Below are 21,357 nucleotides of genomic sequence, written 5' to 3' on the forward strand. Positions count from 1 at the left end.
AAAAGAAAAAAAGGAGAGACTGGGAGCTTCAGTTGCAGGCTTGGCCCGCCTGAAAACAGCCCTCAGCTCCTCATCCAGGCTGGCCAGGCACCCAAGCGGGACCCCCACCCTGATCCGGATCACCCTTCAGGGCAAACCAGTTGGTCCCCACTCGTGCACCAGGCCTCTATCCTATATAGTAAAAGGGTAATATGCAAACTGACCCTAACAGCAGAAAGACTGGGAATGACTGGTCACTATGACACACACTGACCACCAGGGGGCAGACGCTCAATGCAGGAGCTGCCCTCTGGTGGTCAGTGAGCTTTCACATGGAGGAGCTCTGCTCAGCCACAAGCCAGGCTGATGGCTGCCAGTACAGCGGTGGTGGTGGGAGCCTCTCCCGTCTCCTCAGCAGCACTAAGGATGTCCTACTGCAGCTTAGGCCTGCTCCCCGCTGGCAAGTGGACATCCCTTGAGGGCTCCTGGGCTGCCAGAGGGATGTCTGATTGCCATCCTGGCCCAATCCCCCGGGGAGCAGGCCTAAGCCAGCAAGTGGTCACCCCCGAGGGGTCCCAGACTGTGAAAGGGCACAGGCTGGGCTGAGGGATCCCCTACCCCCGAGTGCACAAATTTTTGTGCACTGGGCCCCTAGTATATTCTATAACTAAGGATAAGGTCAGCTTCACCAGAAGAGCAATTCTTGTATTGCTGTGGGAGAAAACCAGGAGCAGGGGCTGGCCACAGTTTGGAATATACACACATGAAATTATTACTTTATTCCAAATTATTTCCACTCCCCTATCCACCCAATCTTGGTGCCCACACTCTCTACATTTCTGAATTATAGGGTCCAATGGGTTTCCTCTTTGACCACATGGGTAAGCCAGGGGAGAAAGCCATGATAAGCATCATTTTACCCTTAGCAGAAAGAATCGCGCCCAATGACTAAGCATCTACTGTTTCATTCTGGATAGCCTGTGTGAAATGTGAAAAGTTCATGCCACACAAAGCATCAGGAGTGCTAGCAGAGCAGAGGAGCTGGCAGATTTCATTGCCAAACCAGGGTCTTTGGACACCAGGTGGATATTTCTCACCTGCATTTTTCTTTCAGTAGTGGGTGCTGCCAAAATTCTCAGCAATCTCTCAGCTGTACAACAATATGTTCCCAAACTAAGAAATTTTACATATATATATTAAAAGCCTGGTCTCTTGTAATTGCACTTGGAAGCTCTAGTCTGGGAGGTTAAAAAACTGCCACTTTGACAAAGACTGTTTTGTTAGCCTGGATTGTTATAAAATGGAAATGAACCATCAGATAGAAGGGATGTTAGGGCCACTGACCAAGAAAAGGGATGCCACCACTCAGGAGGAGGTCAGAGGAGAATGGACTGACAGAGGAGGACAGGGGTCTTCATTTTGTGGGTTCAGATTCTTCCAGCTGAAAGGTGGATAAAATGCAGGGCTTGACATCTCAGTACAAGAGAAATACAGCTTTAGATGGGAGACATTTAAAATGGCTTCTTCCTCAAAAGGCAAGAAAGAAGATGCTCAGAACTGACAGAGGACTATGTGTGTGACGCATAGGTCAGACCAAGACCTGCAGCATTATATATGTAAGAGAAAGAATAATCTTCTGTATGTTGCTCTAAATAAAGCTTAATCACATAGGAGCTTGAATACAAGTCATTCTAACTTTTGTCTTAGATATACTGTTTGAGCCTTCCTCTAACTTGCATATCTCATGATCAGAGTAGAAGATAGAGATAAAACTAACTGTGCAATTTATTTAGCAGATATATCTTTATAGAAAATATACTGAGCAAATCTTGTACTATACGTGCTTCTCCCTAATACCCACACTGAGGGTGCCTATCCCACCTTCATAGGCAGGCTTATGTGTAGATAGATGGTCTTTTGGATCATTCACTCTGAGTGATACACATCCGCAACTGAGAACCCAAGAGGCTTGAAAAGTGGGAAGTGTGTGTGCATGACCTGAGCTGAAATGAGGCCATTTATAGACTTAAAAATATCTTTATTATTGAAAGTATTACATATGTCCCCCTTTTTCTCCAATTGACCCCTTATAGCCCACCCCTGCCCCCCATTTATAGTCTTTACCCCACTTCATATTTGATTTTAGGAAGCTGCCTTGGGCTCTGGCAGTAGCCCTAAAATATTTCAGACAAGGAGAGTATAGACCAATGTTGAATTTCTCTGGAGTTTAGGACATAGTTTTAGGAAGAAAGGTATTAAAAATGTTTACAATTTAAACATATTTAATTTTAAAAAGTAAAACAATGGACACAAACATTTCTGTCCAGTTGATTCAAATTTTCCCTTACCATCTTTGGTTTGATTTCTCTCTCTCTCTCTCTCTTTTTTTTTTTTACATTTTTACTATTCTAGGATGAATCCTCCATGTTCTTCCAGTTTGGCCCATCTATTGAACAGCAAGCTTCCGTGATGCTCAACATCATGGAGGAGTATGACTGGTACATCTTTTCTATCGTCACCACCTACTTCCCTGGCTACCAGGACTTTGTGAACAAGATTCGCAGCACCATTGAGAACAGCTTCGTGGGCTGGGAGCTAGAGGAAGTCCTCTTGCTGGACATGTCCCTGGATGATGGAGATTCGAAGATTCAGAACCAGCTCAAGAAACTTCAAAGCCCCATCATTCTTCTTTATTGTACTAAGGAAGAGGCCACCTACATCTTTGAAGTGGCTAACTCAGTAGGGCTGACTGGCTGTGGCTACACGTGGATTGTGCCTAGTCTGGTGGCAGGGGATACAGACACAGTGCCCTCGGAGTTCCCCACCGGGCTCATCTCTGTGTCCTATGATGAATGGGACTATGGCCTCCCTGCCAGAGTGAGGGATGGAATTGCCATAATCACCACCGCTGCTTCTGACATGCTGTCTGAGCACAGCTTCATCCCGGAGCCCAAGAGCAGTTGTTACAACACCCATGAGAAGAGGATCTACCAGTCCAATATGCTGAATAGGTGAGTATGGCACAGAGCGCACACCTTCGGTGGAGGTCAGAGTTTAGCTTCCAAAGCTGGGGCTGGACATTCAGAACCAGTAGGAAAAACAGTTCAAGCTATCAGTGTTGAAGGCTAGCCACTGCATGGCAGTTATTCATGACTGTGTGAGTGTTTCCGATCCAAAACTGGCTGTGGCATTGTTCTTGTTCTGAGAAATATAAAACTGCTCCCACTTATTGAGCATTTGCTATGTGATAGGTATTACTTTATGTGTATTGCATTTTTTACCTCATTTAATACTCAAAGCAACAACTTTAGGAAGCAGGTTTTAAAAATTGTTTTTATTTTACAATATAAGAAAATAAGGCCTGTAGGTGTAAATTATCCAAGCGAGAGATTTGTTTGGAGTTGAACCCTCTCTGGTCACCACATACTTGATCGCTCTGAAAGACACCATAGGCACCGAGACAAGGGAGGACCAGCCCACTTACCCCTGGAGTGCTGCTGTACTGGGAGGAAATGGAGAATGGGTTAATGGGTGTGTAGGCCATGAAGAGGATGCTTTCCTTGGTTTTTCTCTCCTTTGCTTCTCCTCTCTCTACCTTTAAGAGTGAGGATGCGGCGATAGAGGTGTCTTTTATGGTGGCTCTTAGTCTGATTTATTCAGTAAGAACATAAGGGTGGTGGAGTTCTGCTCCCCTGACCTCACCTCATAACACAGGCATAACTGCAGCCTATTCTCAAAGGGTAATTATGTAACGATGTAGGGCAGAAAACTCTATAGGATGCTTTTATGGTTTAGTTATTTGTATAAAACTGTTACATGTGCAATTATAAAAAAAATCAAGCAACATAGAAGAGCACAAAGAAGAAAGTAAAAATTACCTTAAATCCAACTAATGGGAGATAAGCATGGTTGAAAGAATTAGTGACCATCATTCTAGACACCTTCCTGTGCATGGATACCTATATGGATATAAATCTATAATTTTATATAAATGGAAATGTATACATGCTCTTCAATAACCCAACTTTCTTTTACTCAACAATATGTTTTGGGCATCCATTGTAAATTTATCAACTATATCAGACACATAGCAAGGTATTCAGAAAAGCTTAATACATGCTCAGGTACCCACCATTCAGCTTACGAAATAAAATATTAGAAAGTGTATCTGGGGAGGTTGACATACATTTAGTGGTGGTTGAATGTGTACCTGCTTATCCTTGGAAGGGAGTTGGACTGTTGCCTTTCAGCTAAACTCCTAAATTTAGAGTTGAAACTAAAACTGGTATTAATGTAGCTGCATCTGTGATCCAGTCCTAATATTCTCTCACCTTGAACTTTGCTCTTCCTGCCTCCCTAGTTATCACTGCTTGTTCGGTAGTGACTGTCTTAGTTTTCTTCCTACCTCTGGTAATTCTGTCTCAGGCTCATTGGCATGCTCTTCTTCCTTTACACATCTCTTAAATACTAGTGCTTCTCAGGACTCTGTCCTAAACCCTTTCTTTTCTTATCCGTTGCCAAAGATAAACTTAATGTCTATAAGTTCCCCCAAATCTCTGGCTGCAATCTTTCACTTGAGCCCCAAGTCTGTATCTCTAACTGTGACTAGATATGTTTCTTGAGAACATGCCATAGCCGAAGCTGTCCTGCTTTCTCCTCCTACTTCTTAGAGCCAAATCTGCACCACCTATAAAGGGGGCATCCTATTGCCCAGTTGCCTAAAATAAATATTTTCAGTGTCCTTGATTCTATATCCCTGACACCTAATAGCCAATCATGCCATTTTCTGTGGATTTCCTCTGGAGTGCTTTCCCTTATTTTCATATTTATACTATACCCCAGCCCATCTCTTCTTACCTGCATTGCTGCAGGGCCTCTTAAATATCTTCTGGCTCCTCATTCTGCCTCTTTTCAATCTGCATTGCAGCCGGAGTGGTCTGAAATGAATATGTGATGTCATCCCTCTCCTGCTCACTACCTTTCAGTAGGTCTTTATTGCCCCTGCGATAAATTCCCACCTCCGTAATATGGTTTACAGAGCCATCCACAGCATGGTCCCTCCTGTCTTTCCATAATGGTCCCATGCTACTCTGTGCCTTAAGCACTGCATTCCCACAGTACTGGCCTTACTTTAGTTCTTTGAGAATACCCTCTTCTTCCTCACTTCCAATCAGTGTGCTCTGTGTAATCCCTTCCCACCAATACACAAATGCAGATGCTCCTTTACCTGTCTCAGATTCTCCGTGCTTCAGGTTTTAGTTTTGGCATCGCTTCCACTGGGAAGGCTTTCCTGAGCCCTGGACTAACATCAGCCTGTAACATGCCTTCACTGCATCTTGTGCTTTTCCAATAAAGCCACTCTTCAGAATGTTATAATTACATGCTTTATTATCTCTCCTCCCCGCAATTCTGGGAAAGCGGTGACCTTTCTGTCTTACTCATGTCTATGTCACCCACTCCTAGCATAGTGTGAGCCCAAGGAAGACACTTGGAGTGAATGAGTGACATCCTCCAAGATGCTGAGCTGTCCAGTGCATACCCACCCTACAGGAGCTTTCTCATTCTGCTCCTCTCTGCAAGATAATAGAGATTTCCTTTAAAAACTCCCTGTGTATTCTTTTCTGTACATTCATGTTTTGTCCCATTGTTTTTAGTGTTAAATTTAAATCTGATTTAGATTATTTTACCAAATGTTTGTTCTTTAAAAAAAAATGCTAACAATGAAGGAATAAAACATTTGCTAAACAACACAAAGCAATCAAGTGGGCGTTACCTTAAAGTCCATAAATATGGTCCAGGAATGTCTGCTTTTATCTTAAAAGCTCCTCTGTATAAACAGGGATCTGTACATATTACTTCCCATTTGGCTTCTTTACATTAGAATGTAAATGTGATTTCTCAAACCTGGCCTCTAACCACTATACTAAAACCATAGTTGGTTTGAACCTTTGTTACCATCTCTTCTGGCCACTGGGAAGGTAGCTCTCCTGGGTTATCTATGCTTCTTCCTTAGAGGTTATTGTCAAGATAGCCACACATGCCCACCTCCATCTTCTCAAGTACAGCAGTCTACAATGTGCAGGCTATTCATAAATTCCTTGAGTCCCAGTGTGGAGGAGAGAGAAAAGGTCCACCTTCACTTAATTTCCCAAGTATACTGTGTAAAACGTGTCTTCCGACTTTTCAACATCCTTCTCCACTGAGGCATTTCCTCTGTGAACTCTCTCTCCTGCCCCAGTTCCATGATTTCTCTAGAGGTCTGTATCTAACAATGTGGGACATCTTCTCTGTGCTCTCTCCCTGTCCTTATCCCTGCATCCCTCACTCATTTCCACTGTCTTTTCCTTCCCTTCCTCCCAAATGCAGCTTCTCATGGTTCTTGAATCCAATCCCTAGCCTCTCTTGGAAATATATTAATCTGTTTTTTCTATCAGGATCCAGAAAGGATTGATGCTGACTAACAGGGACAAGAAGGTGCTATTCTTAAAGTCTGAGCTGTTATCACCATGCACAGCACTCAAAATCATCTACTTATTCCTTCTACTTATCCTGGTCTGAAATCAGACTCTTCCTCCCTTCAGAGTTCTGGTCTCACTAGGGTTACTCTTTTAAATAACAAACCAAGCAGCCACACCATTTAGGCACAGCAGGAAATGTTTGCAAAATAATATTGTTGCAAATGGTTGGTTGTTTTGTGAGGATGGGCCTCTGTTGGCCTGCTGCTCACCCCTCTGTGACAGCAGTGGGAGGAAGCCCCTCAGGAGGTATCTGGGAGTGACCGGGCCCTAGGAAGACAGACTTGGGAAAGGGTTGACTGTTGTCCTCTGACCTTCTGAACACCCAGAAGCATCAATAGGCCTGTCCTCCCCAGAAGCACTATAAGGGGAGGTAAAGCCTTCCTTTATACCTGACCAACCTGTGGCTTTCCTTTCACATGAGGCAAATTCCTAAGTCTAGATTTAGGAAACAGGGACAGGAGGCTCTGTGATACCCCCGAGTGTCAAAAAGAGACACATATTTGAAGTGATTCACTTGTTACTAAAGGAAGACTTTATTTTTTTAATGACATGTAAGCATTCTCAGAGAGGATCCTTAAAATGAGCTATTTTAGTTCACTATTAAATAAACGTTATTTATCACACGTCAATCCAAATTCCTTACTGGTTATTTCTTAGCTGCTTGAAGCTCCTTCGGCTAGACGTGGTGACTGTTTCCAGATAGGCCTTAGACTGTTGGCCAAGGCTTTTGACCTGAGTAACAAGAAAAATACAGAAATCCAGTTAAATTTAAATTTCAGATAAACAATAGATCATTTTTTTTTTTAGCATCTGCCACAAATATTGCATGGGTCATGCTGATACTAAAGGATAATTTGTTGTTTATCTGAAATCCAGATTTAACAGGGCTCCTGTATTTGTTGCTAAATATAACAACCCTATTTTGTACACTAATAAAAATGAACTTTCTGTTGGAATTTTGTAGCTTTCACTTATGCCTTATTAGTAAATGGACTGCAGTGTCTTATACTAGCAATTTTCAACCCTTATAAAATTCTGTGGCACACAAAATATATTTTTTGTTGATCTGATAAAAAAAAGGGGCATAATTTTGATTCATTCACACTGGACAGCTATTGTTGTGTTGGCTGTTGACATTTGTTTTTTACTTAACAGCCTACCCTGACTAAATAGTCAGGTATTGCATGTTTTAAACATTCTTACGGCACACTGGTTGAAAATGACTGCCCTATACCATAGCCTGAGACATGATGAGGGAGTTTTATTCCAACTGGGAACTTGATTTGATTGAAAGAGTTAGAGACTTTCTTATGTGTGCATTCTCTAAGTGAAGGACTTTCTTAGTTTCTGAGAAAAATCTGAAAACCCTTTGGTTTCAGATGATCTGAAAGGGTTGAGAAAGGGATTTGGCCAGTCGTCCAAACCCTTCTTTATCTCCCTGAGCTAGAGAAGAATTGTTAGCTGTTAGTAGGCACACATCTATATTTTTCCTTTATCGCTCCCTGGGGTGGGTGGTAGTTAATGGTTATTTTCCTTTGCAATGTGCTCTTCAGTACCCCGCTGGTCTGTTTCTGTCACTCAGGTGATGGTGCACCTGCCGCTCACCTCTAGGCTCTCTTTCTGTCCTGAGGACCCAGTGTTCCTGCTCTTCATTCAGCGCAACTTTTGAACTTGTAGAAAAAGCAGATGCTCTTTCAAATGGCTGGATCTCAACATAGAACCTCTTATGAGTCTTGCCTAATTATTTTCCCCAGTGTCCTCAGTTTTCCTACTCAGCACATGCTTTGTACCCACCCATCCCAATTCTTCCTTCCCCTTTGAAGTGGCCATCTCAAGAGGCCAGAATCCTCCCCCTGGCCTAGCTTTTGAGAGATGGGGATAAGTGATATGAAGAAAGGTGCTTTCTAAGTTCTCATTAAAGGAGCTGTGGTGAACAGATCTTTCATTATCCTTGAGGCAGCCTTCCCATCCTTGGAACAGTTGGAATAGCTGGATCGCTCCCATGGGGTGCCCACTTGACTCTCTTGGCCTGGAAAGTGCTGAGAAGGTAAGAAATAAATGAGGAATTGAGTCCATTAGTTTTTAGACACTATGGGCAAAATTTGCTTGGTTAGTATCCATCTCTGGTTGTTATTAATGTTCATGGAGTGCCAAGCATAGGCAAATTTATGGTAAGACAAATATATATTATAGGTGAACTTAATGTAATTTACATGTGAACCAATCAAAGGCTCTGTGAATGCATAGTTATAAGGAGACCATCAGGCACAGTGGCCCTTCATCTGATTAAAGAAGTCCATTGGGATCTAATGAAAGCCATGTTTTCATACGAAATGTAAAGACACACCTGTGTATATATATAGAGAGAGACGTGTGGAAGGAAATATAAATTGGGGGAAATAACCAGATAATCTAATCACTATCCTAAAAGACATATTCAATGCTTATTGTAATTCAGGCAAAGCAAGCTTTAACTGTGCGTGGAAGAATGACGGAATGTAAGGATTTTCAAACTCTTCTGTTTTCTTCCAGTCTTTCACATTTTTCATATCAGATACATAGATGGTCATTTCATTAAGTAGTCTTTGCTTCTTTCCTTTAAATTCAAACCTGTAAACAGCATTCTCAATGTTTAATGCAGAGAGCCCTACATGATTCTTTCTTTAATCCTATTTAATTCTGTGGCTGAATTGTAGAATTTTAAAGTTATCCATGCCATATTTGGTGGGGTTTTTCTTCCATTTTCTTTCTCTTCTACTTCCTCCCCACTTTTTTACATCCCCTTCTTCTTCTTTCTTTAAAAATATTTACAATTCGGAGGAGAGGGCAGATGACAAAGAGGGGGAGTAAGTGGGAAAAGAATTCTGTTTCACTTAGAATAACTTTTGGGGAGAGGGAGAGGTACATAGTGCTGGGAGAGAAGACACAGGTGGTGCATTGTCTGTAGGGATAGGATGGTCTCAAAGAGGAAAGAAGCAAGATCAGAGTAGATCAGTGACTCTCAGTGGAGAAAGCAGACAGGTCACAAAGGATGTGGGTCAGTGGCAATGGGAAGGGTGAAGAAGAGGGTCATGAGGTATATGCTCAGAATCAGCCCCTTTGTCAGCAGTCAGAGGAAGTTACTAACTTCGGCATTAGTTACCTTTCTGAATACTCACTGCACACCAGAATTGTGAGTGATCTAATTTCATCCTTGCAAAAATCCTGATCCATGCAAATGTCCTCAGGATTCCCTGATCCCACCCTCCCAAGCACTCCCTATGCCCACCCCCTGCTTTATTTTCTCTGTACCTCTTATGTGAAACACTGCATATATTTTATTTTTAAATATATTGTTGGCTCACTCCTCTTGGTTGAATTCAAGCTCCATGAGAGCAGGACATTTTTTAATCTCTGTGTTCCCAGCACAGTGACTGATAGGTTGTAGAACCTTGATAAATATTTGTTTGATAAAAGCATAAATGAAGATAGGAATCATTATCCCATTTATATGTTTCTAAGAAAACTGAGACCCTCTAGCTTAGGCTGTGTGATGGTGTCAGGATTTGGCCTGGGTCGGCCTGGGGAACCTGGATTTCAGTCCCTTACTGGGCTGCATATTAGCCAAGCTTTAAAGAAATATAAGCCTGGCTGGTATGGCTCAGTGGTTGAGCATTGACCTATGAACTGGGAGTTCATGGTTCAATTCCTGGTCATGTGTCCGGGTTGTGGGCTTGATCCTCAGTGTGGGGCATGCAGGAGGCAGCTGATCAATGATTCTCTCTCATCATTGATGTTTCTATCTCTCTCTCTCCTCTCCCTGTCTGAAATCAATAAAAATATTTTAAAAGTAAAGAAATCTAGGCTTCCCTTAAAATCAAAGCATCAGAGTTGGAAGAGTCTTTTGCTACTCACCTCATCCAACCCTTTCAATACATGGATTCTCACAGAATAGACGATAGGATGATGAATGGATTTATAACTTTTTGAAAGCAAAATCTCAGAGTGGTCACTCATCTGTTCGAGGCTGGGTGGGCACAGAACCCAGGTGTCCTTATGGCAGGAGCAGTGTTCTTCACAGAGCATGCTGCCTCTTAACTACTTGACCATGTCCTCAGAAGGACTGGCAGGCAGCCAGGGTTTTCCTGTTAGCCTTTGCTCTGGTCTGGCAATGTCCCCATGATTCTTGCTCCCTTGGTTCTTACCCAGACAAGGGTGCAATTTCACAGTTAATAGGAATTGAAGGTGGTGTTATTTAGGAATTGAGTGGGATCATTTCTCCATCTGCTCTCTCTTCCCACCAGAGGATAAAGGCTGGCTGGGTGGGGATAAGAGTGGGGGCGAGCTGCCAGTAAGCTAGAGTGCTGTCATTTATGGTTACTGACATGGGCTGGAAGCTTGAGTGAGGGCTGGACCACAGCCGGCCAAGGTTGGCTTAACTAACAGGAGCTTCTTGAAAGCAGAGATGGTTTTCTGGCTTTTGCACCTACATATACGACCTCACATATTTTAAATAAATAATGGTTTCAACCTTTCTCTTTGTTTCCTCTCCACTGGATCCGTCAGGGGTGCATAGGTGGTCATCCGCTGGAAGAAATCTCCAAGACCTGATGTGGCTGATAAAGATTTGGAAGAAGCAGGGTTTCAGCCTGTCTGATTTTCAGAAGTGGTTGCTAAGGGATCTGAACCAGCACTGCAGACAGAGGCACATGTAGAAGCTGGCAAGAGGGTGGCAGCAGGAGCTGGGTAGAGGAACCTTCCCTTGACTTTCAGGCTTTTATCAGTGGCGCATTCTCTTCCGGGAGGCCCTGTGGGGTTAGTGCGCCCAGACTGGCACTGGTCCCCAAGCTGGGCTGGCTGGTCACACATGAAGGAACTGCTGCTGACAGATTAGAGCTCCCTGCTGCTGAAATCTGTTCCCTCTTGTCCAGCTTCCAGCAGCAGCAGCCGGCCGGGGGCTGCCTACTGCCTCCCTCGCTGCTCAGGCTTTTTCTTTTTCTCATTCATTACTGATTCACACCACCCTCCCTGCCGCCCCCACCTTTTTTCTTTCTTCTTTCCCATCTCTTTCCCTATAGGGTGTTTTGTTCATTGATCTTTTGCTGCCCTTTTTCTCTCTTCACCAGTTTTTATTTAAAATTTTCCTGATTTTAGCTGTGTTCTTAAATGATCATGTGTGGGATTCTTGCACATATACATACTCATGTGTGCATGCAGTATATATCCATACAGCACATCTTTATGTATGTACATTTACATATGTCAAATTGTGTAGAGCATTGTTGACAGAACTGGATTAAAACACTTTTCCATATTAAATTTGATGGCATGAGAAAAGTTGAGTATGGGATAAAAGTTGGGAGGAAACCTTTAAAATGGCTTGTCTGGAATTAGCTTTGGTGAATATCCACAAGGTATTTCCTTCTAATGTGATTCCATTTTTAAAGTCTTGATGGCTGTAAGGATGGTTGCTAAGTAACCCTATCACATTTATTGTTTGGGCAAAAGAGGAAGACACAGCAGTCAAGTGGTTCTATATACTTTTAAGAATCCCTTAATGTTTTCTTTTTCTAAAGGAAAGATTTTCTGTGTCAACACAACAGAAATATCCATGGAAACCACACTGTGAATATCATATAATATCGTATGATATCATAAAATAATATCATATTCATTCTAAGTGGTCTTTTTCAGAATTCCCCTAAAAGGATCACAGATGGAGTCCAGATGAGGATATGTGTCAAAATACATTTAGTGTTTGACATAAAAGTCGATGATCAAAAATTTCAAGTTGTTCAGTATTAGGGCTAATGAGGAGGATAATAAAAGTGGCCATTTTCATACAGGGAATCCTCATGTCTGTCATCTCACTGAGACATTACAACAAACTCGTGAGGACTTCTATTCACTGTATGGATTGGTTCTAGATATCATTAGAGAAAACTTAGATTCTTTCTTCCTTTAATTTTTCAACAGCATTTCCAGACACTCACACCCATTTTTCCCCCTCCTTGAACAACAATCTAGGAACTTTTGTTTAAGCAACAATAGAATATAGTTTATTAACATAGACTTTAACATGTCAAATTTCTCTCATTTTTGAGTATAGAGGAAAAGCCAGGTATATGTTATAGACTGTAACTCAAAATTATGAGTAACCACAGGCTACACAGTGTCATTATTCTCACTGCTCTGTTGCCACATCTCAAGTGTGCTCACACACAGACTTCCTTGTTTTACCTGGAAGAGGAGAGGTCACATATTCAACAGTCTGATGTATCTGGAACATAGCCAAGAACCACGAAGAAAGCAGAAAAGGGCTTTGAACAAAAATCACTGACACAAAAGTCTTGTCCTAAAATGAATGTAGTTTATTTGAACTAAGAGTTCATGTATTCTAATTTTACACGTATTTCTAAGAAGTTTGTGGACAGTTGGCATAGAGAATTAGTAACTCAGTTTAAACATGATACATAAACATATTTAAGTGGTCTGTCTACAGCTAGCTTGGTACCTGCATGATCACTAGGACCCAGACTTCTGCTAGCTTTCTACTTTTTTATTTATAAGGTGTGGCCTACATCCCCAAGCTCAAGAGGGCTGCTGGACTCCAGTGTCAAGCAGCAAATTGAAGTTAGAAAGAAAGGAAGACAAACACTTTCCCTTTTAAGGAAATTACCCAGAAATACCACACTTTGCTTATAGCCGGTTAATCAGAAATCAGTCCATGGCCACAGCTAGCTGCAAGGGAAGCTGGAAATTGATTTTATTTTAGTTTTTGATGGGGGCAGTAATATGCCCAGTTAAAAATCAAAGTTCTGTTAGCTAGTGAGAATCAAGGCTGTATCTTTGGTAGGTAGCCGGCAGTGTCTAAGATACTTGCTTATCTGATTTTCCAAATGACAACAGCTTAGAAATAACAAACATGATGGGAAATGGGTAGGTAAACTGACAGCATTAAGAAATAACAAACAGAATGGTAAAGTGCAGAAAGTACTAGAAAAACCTAGCAAAATACCTTGAAGGGAACATTCGTCTAAGACCATTTAAGCAAACTTCCATATCCTTCCCACAAAGCCTATATCCCTTTTAAAGCCTCCCTCAATAGCAAGATAACATAATCATTGTTAGGTCATCAATAAGAGCTTAAATTTTATTGACAATTTTGATTTAAGAAGTCAGAGAACTCCATAATAACTTTCTGAAAATTTCCATTTAAAATGCTTCCTATAATCAAGAAAAAGCTTGGTACTTAAAAATACTAAGCTTCAGCAATTTAGAAAATTTACCTTAAGAAAGGTTATTAAGTGACTACTTTGTGCCAAGTTCTTTAAAGAGCCTTATTTCATCTCAAAAAGTACTGTCCAGAGGCATTATTACTTCCATTTCTCAGAGGAAGAAACTGAGATCCAGAATGGTTAAGTCACTTGCCTACTTCACTTACAGATAAAGTTGGGTTTCAAATCCACGTTTTCATGAATTCCAGGTGTACTTTGCCCTCATTGTCCATCTTTTGAGAACTATCTCTGTAGCTGAGTCAATTAGGCATAACTCTGATGTGTATGAAGACATTATTAATCTGCGGACAAAGTGGTTTTTAGTAAAGAATTTATTTCCTTAGCCTCTGTGCTGAATTCTTGTCCTGAAGCCATGATAAATCCAGCCCAGGAGCAGCATCAGTGCACACACGTTAGGGATGTCCCAAACTGAGTCTTTTCATTTCCCCCTCTGTCCTGAAGTGTGTCTCATCTCTAGTTACTGGCCCAGCTGTAATCTCGCTATACTTCCTTTTCTGTTTGGAAAGGATGATTATTTTTTCTTATTTTATTCCTGTACATTCCAAAAATCCTTTAGCTTACACAGGGAAAAATAACAACTTGTTGTTTCTGTAGACCTGAGAGTCCTTGGAACTGCAGTGAGAGCAGGCTTTCTGTTCTAAAATCTGTGGAGGCTCCTGGAGGTTACGGAGACACTGGAAATAATGTCAGGGACATGTCATAAAACTAAACAAGACCTTGGTCTCCATCATGATTTACAAAGGTCCACCAGGGCCACTGTTCCTTTGTGACAGGCTGGATGAGTCTGGATTTGTTTAAGGCTGATACTCTGCCAGAGATTGGAGAAAAGTAAAAATGGTGTTATTGAAAGTAAAAGAAATGTGATGTGTAGAGGGCTGCTTTTCTGTACCTCACAATATTATATTTACCGATGGTTGACTTAGTGACACATTCAGTTGGTATTTTGATCCCCTATGAGGTACTGACCTCGTATTAGATGCTGGGCATATAGACAATACACATCATCCATTTAATTGGCTTCATGAGGAGTGTGGCATCCACAGAAAGTTCTTTTGATTTGCTAATCTGGACTTATTTTTCTTGTAATCCAAAGCAAATTGCCTAAGAGGCTAGCAGAATGAGCCTAAGAAATGAAGATCAGAATTTCAGAATACGTTGGTTAAAAGTACCTAGAATTTCCTGGTACTTCTGACAGAAGGCCATGAAGGGTCCCTTCTAATGGAGAACAAGACAGTGGACTTAAGGAGAAAAGGACCATTCTGATACAGCTGATTCTAGCTTAATTCTTTGTGATCTCATTGTCACAGATTATTAGCCACCCCCAAACTCAAAAAACCTCATAAAAGAATATTCTTTTGAAATACATCAGAATTCCCTCCCCCACGTGCACACACACACTCTGTGTGCTCACTCACCAACAAGTTTAAAAATAGGAACCATGGTGTTGCCATGACTCCCAGTGCTACTCTGCAGCCTCTCTTTCCCTTGGATGTGATTTCACTTCTGAACATGATTTAGCAAGGACCTGGCTCAGAGCGGCCTCTAGCGGCTCAATCCTTAGGGAAGTTCTTCCTTCCTGGAATATTCAGCCCAATTCCAAAAATGACCCATACCAGCCAAGTTGAACACTTCCGTGTAATGAACTGTTCTCTCCACGTGATTAGCTTTTTGCAGAATCTTTCTCATTGACTATGAGTAACAAACTAGGTGGTACTTACTGTGTACTCAAAACTATGGCCAACCATCCAGGAGTTCACTGTGTTGCTGTGGAAATGAGACTGGCACCCCAAAAACACCGAGAGAGACAGCAGGGAAACTGGGTGGTGGAAGTACGATGGCGAATGAAGTAATTCAAATGAAATATGTGTGCTCTGATCATCAAAAGTTAACATTTTCCTTCTTCAGATAAAGGAGTCTTCTCAACTGTATCACCTGATGCTGATTCCACAGCCCCAGGGGAGTGTTGATGTGTGACTTGTTCCCATATTGTCTTAGTTCCCTGTGTTTTGAGTTCCTTGTGTCTGTGCTTCTCAGTACTGACTGTGTGTTAGAATTTCCTCGGAAGCCTTAAGAAACCATATACAGAGCTCAAGGTCCCACCCTGAGAAATTCAGATTTAGTTGGATAGGAAGGGGATAGGGTCCTGGGAACAGACATGCATTGAAACCTCCCAAGTTGATCTTCAAGGGCAGCCAGAGTTGCCCACCACTGTGCTCAACTCTGCTGTCATTTCTGTGGCCCCAGTGATCACAATAAGGTGAAGGGCAATGATATGATTTGCATGAATTTGAACTTGGTGCTAATGAAACAATTCCTTCCTTTGATTCTCTCTTGATGACCAGTCTAAAAACTGTGAACCCTGTTAGTGCTATGAAATTCAGATTCTGTAATGGATACAGGATGTGGACATTTCATCAGTGGTGATCCTCTTGTGGGTGGTCATGATGTTTTAACATGGATTTCAGTCCTTTTGCTGGCACTCCACGTGTCTATTCTATGCAGAGTGATGAGTTTTTGTCAGTAAGGCTGGCAGCATGAGCATCAAAAGAAATCTGACTTTAAATGGCATTTTAATTCCCCTATACGTAGACCGATTACAAACCCAAAAGAAACAGAATTTTAAAAGCTTTAGATTCAGTGTCTGCTGGACCTGATGAGTAATTTATGCTTTGCTAAATTTTGGAGTGCACAAGTGGTTTTGAAATGAAAGTTATTAGCACTAGGAAATGATGTTCTTTGTATTACTACACTGTTATTACATTTAATGGAATTGCCCCTAAAGCGTTCCAGAATTAAAGGAAAAACAGAGTTTAGAATCTGGAAGACATGGGGTGAGGGCCAAAGTAAAAACATTAATGGTGGGCCATCTTGATCTCACAACTCTTACCTGAAGTCTGGGAGAGACCTAGAGGGAAATCAATTAAGTCGGGCTTGACAATGTTCTGGCAGGAGTTTGCAGGTGATTTCATAATGTGTGGCATTATTGTGGTTCTGACTGTTATGAGCAAACAAGAAAGCTAGGTCAAGGCATAGCTTTGGAATTGTATTAAGGGAGGGCATAATATTTCAAAATAGAGTAATGCTATCTATTTGATTAAAGACTGCCTGGCACAGGAAACTTTATGTTTGTCCTAAGGAATAATAAGAAGAGAAGGAAACACTACATTATTGTTAAAGCTTTTTGTGATTTGTATGAGAGAACCATGACAGTCTCCAGAAACATTTACCATGTACAGTATTTGATTACTAGGTGATTGTTATCATTGCCTTTAACTCGTATCTTCCACCCACCCAGCTATCTCTCCTGCACTTCTCATGAAGGTGCTGTAGGGCCTTCAGACTTGGGCTTCCTTGAGGGAGCAGGAAGGAATGAATCCAGGACACTTGTTCTTCCCCAAACTTCGGGTTCCAGATCTAGGCTATGACATGGAACTTTCTGGCATTTGTTCACCAATAGCATAACATAAGGGAGGAACTAAATTGCTGTAAATAAGCATTTATTAATTGCCACACCATGTGTGTTCTGCTTTGGGGTTCAACTAGGCATGTTCTAATATTGAGTTGGCTCCTCAAGGTTGAAATGAAAATGCCTATTCAGGCAGTCAAATCCTTATTTTGCATATGTCAATAACTGGTGCTTTAAGAAGGATTATGTGTTTAGTTGTTTGTTTTTACGTATATATAGATTTTTCCAGATTTAATATCAGGGACAAGACAACATTGGGGTCTGGAGGTGAAAGAAAGTGTAACTACTACACTGCAAACCTCAAATAATTATGGACTTGTGAACCTTAGCGACTGAGAGCTGTAGCCATTCTTAATCTCCCTTGTACTGTATAGGGATTTCCTTTCCATTGCTGGCATTGTTTTCCTCTTTCCTGAAGTGATATTGACTTCATTTCATCCTATATATTTAGTATTGTCTTAAGAGAAAGGCGTGCATAGTTCATCTTCACAGCACACCTCACCGTGCTGTCCACCATACTTACACGTTGTCTAAAACAGGTGACCTAGAAACTCCACACGCTCTCCTGGAGGAGCCGAAGGTATATGCGAGAGTTGAGTGGCTGCCTGGTATTTCCCCCCTTTTTCTGTGGGAGATGATAGTTCATATATCTCAGGGTAGGAAGATTGAAATGTATTTCTTTTTCTGTTTCAAAGGTAAGATTGGAAAGTGGGAAAAGAAAGCAAGTGCAGCATTTGATTCAGCCTTTGAAGTCTTTTGGTCCCGTGTAAAGGACACACATGCTAAGTCTGTCAGCCCTGGTGGTGACACGTGCTTCAGATTGTGAGGCTTATTTTTTCTTCCAAAAAAAAAAAATGCCTGTCTCTTCATTTCTTCTGAGCACTGGGAAAGAATCCTACTTCTCCATACTTGGTTGTACCAGCTGTCGAGTGAGTCACTCTGGTTATTAGTGAGCAGCAAGGAAATATGTCTGTAAAAAAAGAAATTGACAGTAGATAAAAAGAAGGCACAGGACAGATCTGAGGGAAAAGACACTGGAGCAATAACTGTAGGGCATGATCCTATAATGCCTAGGTATTGAGCCCTGGATCACAGCACCCCGCAGGATGCCGTTGGTCCAGGCTGCATTGGCCTGTTGTGATACAGCAGAGATGCTGCTGAAGGAGGGGCGGCATTATGGCAGGAGAGCAGTCTGCCTCACCATAGCATCATGCATTGATGAGAAAATGAAAACCCTGCTTCTGCGAATCCAATTCAGGGGTGAAGAGGTGGTCCCCCTGGAGGGGTGTGTGCTCAAGATTCCTCCAATATATTGTGCTGTCCGTCACAAAAGAGAAAGAATCAGGGCCTGATCACACATCAATTCCAAAAGCATGATGAAGGCCCCAGCAAGCATCTTCCACTGGATGATGAAAAATCCGTTGCCTTGGCATCTATCGCTACTTTTTTTAGATGGAGACATTGTCATTGAAGACCTCAAAGTGGCTTACGTAGTCTTTCTCAAATTAAGTGGGGGATGAGGAGGAAATTGTAACCCATCATGCCTTATTGGATTAAATGAGATTTCACGATGCTGCAAATAATGAGGATTGGATGTCTAGAGCAGAAAGGTAATTTTCCCACAAATCTCTGATGGCTCCCTTTTTCCCGCTGGTCAGCAAGCCATAAAAGACCCTTGCATATAACTGGGCCTCACTTTCATGATTTGAGCCTGTCTTATCTGCCTCCCTCTTCCAACTCCCCACTTTGCCCTTAATATATACTATGATCAAGTAATGTCAAATGACATGACTGGCATTCTCTAAATATGACAGTTTTTTTTGTTTGTTTGTTTTTCTACTCCACACCTCTGCAAGGGCTGCACTCTCTGATGCTCCTCTTTCAGTTCCCCGGGTGAACATATGAATGTCACCTCCTCTATGAAGCTTTCTCTAACAGTTCCAGGCAGAATTAGTCATTCCTGTCTTTGTCCTTGCACAGCCTGCGCTCATACCTCTATTATAACACTTACATGTGTAAGCACTTTAAATTAAAAGTATATCTGGGAGTGTCTAAGGCTGGAGATGTCTCATTCATTTTTGTAGCCACCCCAGGACTTATTGCACAGAACACTCACACATTTTTTTATTGAATGAAAATCTGAGTGAATCAATAAAGATGAAAGGTGGGACTTAGGCACGTGGAATGAAAAGTGATTTTCTTTTAAAAATTAAATATGCCATCCTTCATGTGTGAAGGTAATTTTTCTGATTAATTGGCAGTAAAATGTGGGCTTTGAACTAGTTTTCCACATTTGCTTTATGTTCAGAGAATGTTCATATGGTCACTTTTTCCTTTTAATCAGCAATGTACTTGGAAATGATTCCTTGCTGCTCTTCACTCCTTTTATATACTGTCAGACTCTAGCAATTCTTGCACAGTTCCTCTAAGTTAAGCCATGCTCTCCTCTCTACTTCCATAGTCACTGTCTGTTAGCTTGTGTCTAGATTTCTATAGTAAGCTGATCTGTGTTCCTCATCTTTAATATCACAAATATTATCTTACCTACTTATCAGGTTTGTATTTTTAAAATATCGTTTGGAACATTTCACTCATGTGATTAGGATCTAGGGAGACTTATTTTAGCCAAATTGAAAACTAGCATGGTAGTCATCCTCGCCAAATATTAACTTACGGATCTCAAAACTGGTTTTCAAATTACTTTCCAACAGGAATTTCTTTTCTAGCCACACCTCTCTCAACACCCCAGACAATGTGGAGTGTAGAGTGGAAGGGGTACTCTACTGAGAGGCAGAGAGCATGGTTCAGTTCCAAGCTTTGTTACTATCACCTGTGGTATAGCTCACTTTACATTTTCAGACTTCCATTTTCTCATCTGTAAAATAATGTCTCAGGAAAGATGCTTGCTTAGAAAGAATTTGGAAGAGATGAGCCCTATGTTCCTTCTGATTCTAAAGTTCTTTGATTCTTTGATTTTACGAGGTATTGAACTTCTATGATCCCTTCCAACCCAATAATGACTGAAGCAGCATGAGTAGGTTTTGAATCCAGAACCTTGGCCTCATTACTAGCACACTATTATACAGCAGCTGACCACGCACCAAAAAGGGTATGAAGAGTAAGGACCTCTATGTTAAGCCTGCCTTTTATATGGATATATACAACACCCGAGGCCATCCTTTTTCAGGTAAGTTTTAGTTTTTCATTCAGCCAAGCTTTTGATTCACTTAATAAAGGAAAATAAATGGGTCAGATTTGATTTTCTTTGATTGAAAAGATTTATTTTATATTCCTCCTGCCTCAGCGAACACTAACCTGCAGTTATTCACAGTCTAGTTACCCAATTCTGGGCTGAGTTCCTTGATTCTGTTTTCCTCTTCTCAGGCCCAGTTTTTGGTAGAGCATTTGCTTTTTCAGGAATACCACCTGAAGATGAACAAGAATAAAGGTCAGGATGTGAGCCTCAAACTGCTTCTTGTCAACTTTTATTTGATAGGGTTCTACTAATGGAATTGTTCAGCATGCCCGAGGTTGGATTTTCATGATAATATTCCATAAACCTTGCCCTCTACTACGTTTCTCCATTTTACGAAAACGTCATAGTTATCCTTCTGGTTGCATGTGTCAGAAATTTGCAAATCATCCTGGATTCTTTTCTCTCCCTCATTCCCTTCACCTAATCGCTTTTCTAATTTTACTAGTTCCCTAGCAAAATATATTTTAAACCTATCCACTTCTTTTTTTATTTTCTCTACAGTCCTAGTTAAATTACATATAAACCACTTGCACACACACATACAATATACATGTGATTACTTGTTTAATGTTTGTGTCTACCTCTGGCTAGACTATTAACTCCATGTTGCCAGCGATGTGTCTGTTTTACTTACCATTGCATTTTAGTTTTAGCACTTTAATAGGCTCAGAGCAGGTACTCAATTAATATTTGTTGACTGAGTGAATTAACTTAAGCTAACCGTAAAATGAAGCTTTGAATTATCTTCGGACTTGATTTCCTCTGGGCCTTTGGATTATCTGTTTAAGACTGTTTCAGGTTCTGTTCTTTGATTCTTTATATTTTCAATAAATAGTTCAGCTCCTGATCAGTGCACAAAGT

At 41.3% G+C, this 21,357-nt stretch overlaps 1 protein-coding gene across 5 annotated transcripts in view; it reads left to right on the forward strand.

Moving 5' to 3' along the window:
- GRIN2B (glutamate receptor, ionotropic, N-methyl D-aspartate 2B) overlaps positions 1 to 21,357 on the forward strand; it is a 441,978-nt gene that overhangs the window by 238,549 nt on the left and 182,072 nt on the right. For all 5 annotated transcript variants that reach the window (XM_014540193.1, XM_014540192.1, XM_014540194.1 and 2 more), the window contains one exon: positions 2,392 to 2,990. In XM_014540193.1, coding sequence (XP_014395679.1) covers positions 2,392 to 2,990 — 599 coding nt within the window. The remainder of the gene's footprint in view (positions 1 to 2,391; positions 2,991 to 21,357) is intronic.

Source organism: Myotis brandtii, unplaced genomic scaffold (genome assembly GCF_000412655.1).
Source record: "Myotis brandtii unplaced genomic scaffold, ASM41265v1 scaffold237, whole genome shotgun sequence".
In the NCBI taxonomy this organism is placed as follows: Eukaryota; Metazoa; Chordata; class Mammalia; order Chiroptera; family Vespertilionidae; genus Myotis; species Myotis brandtii.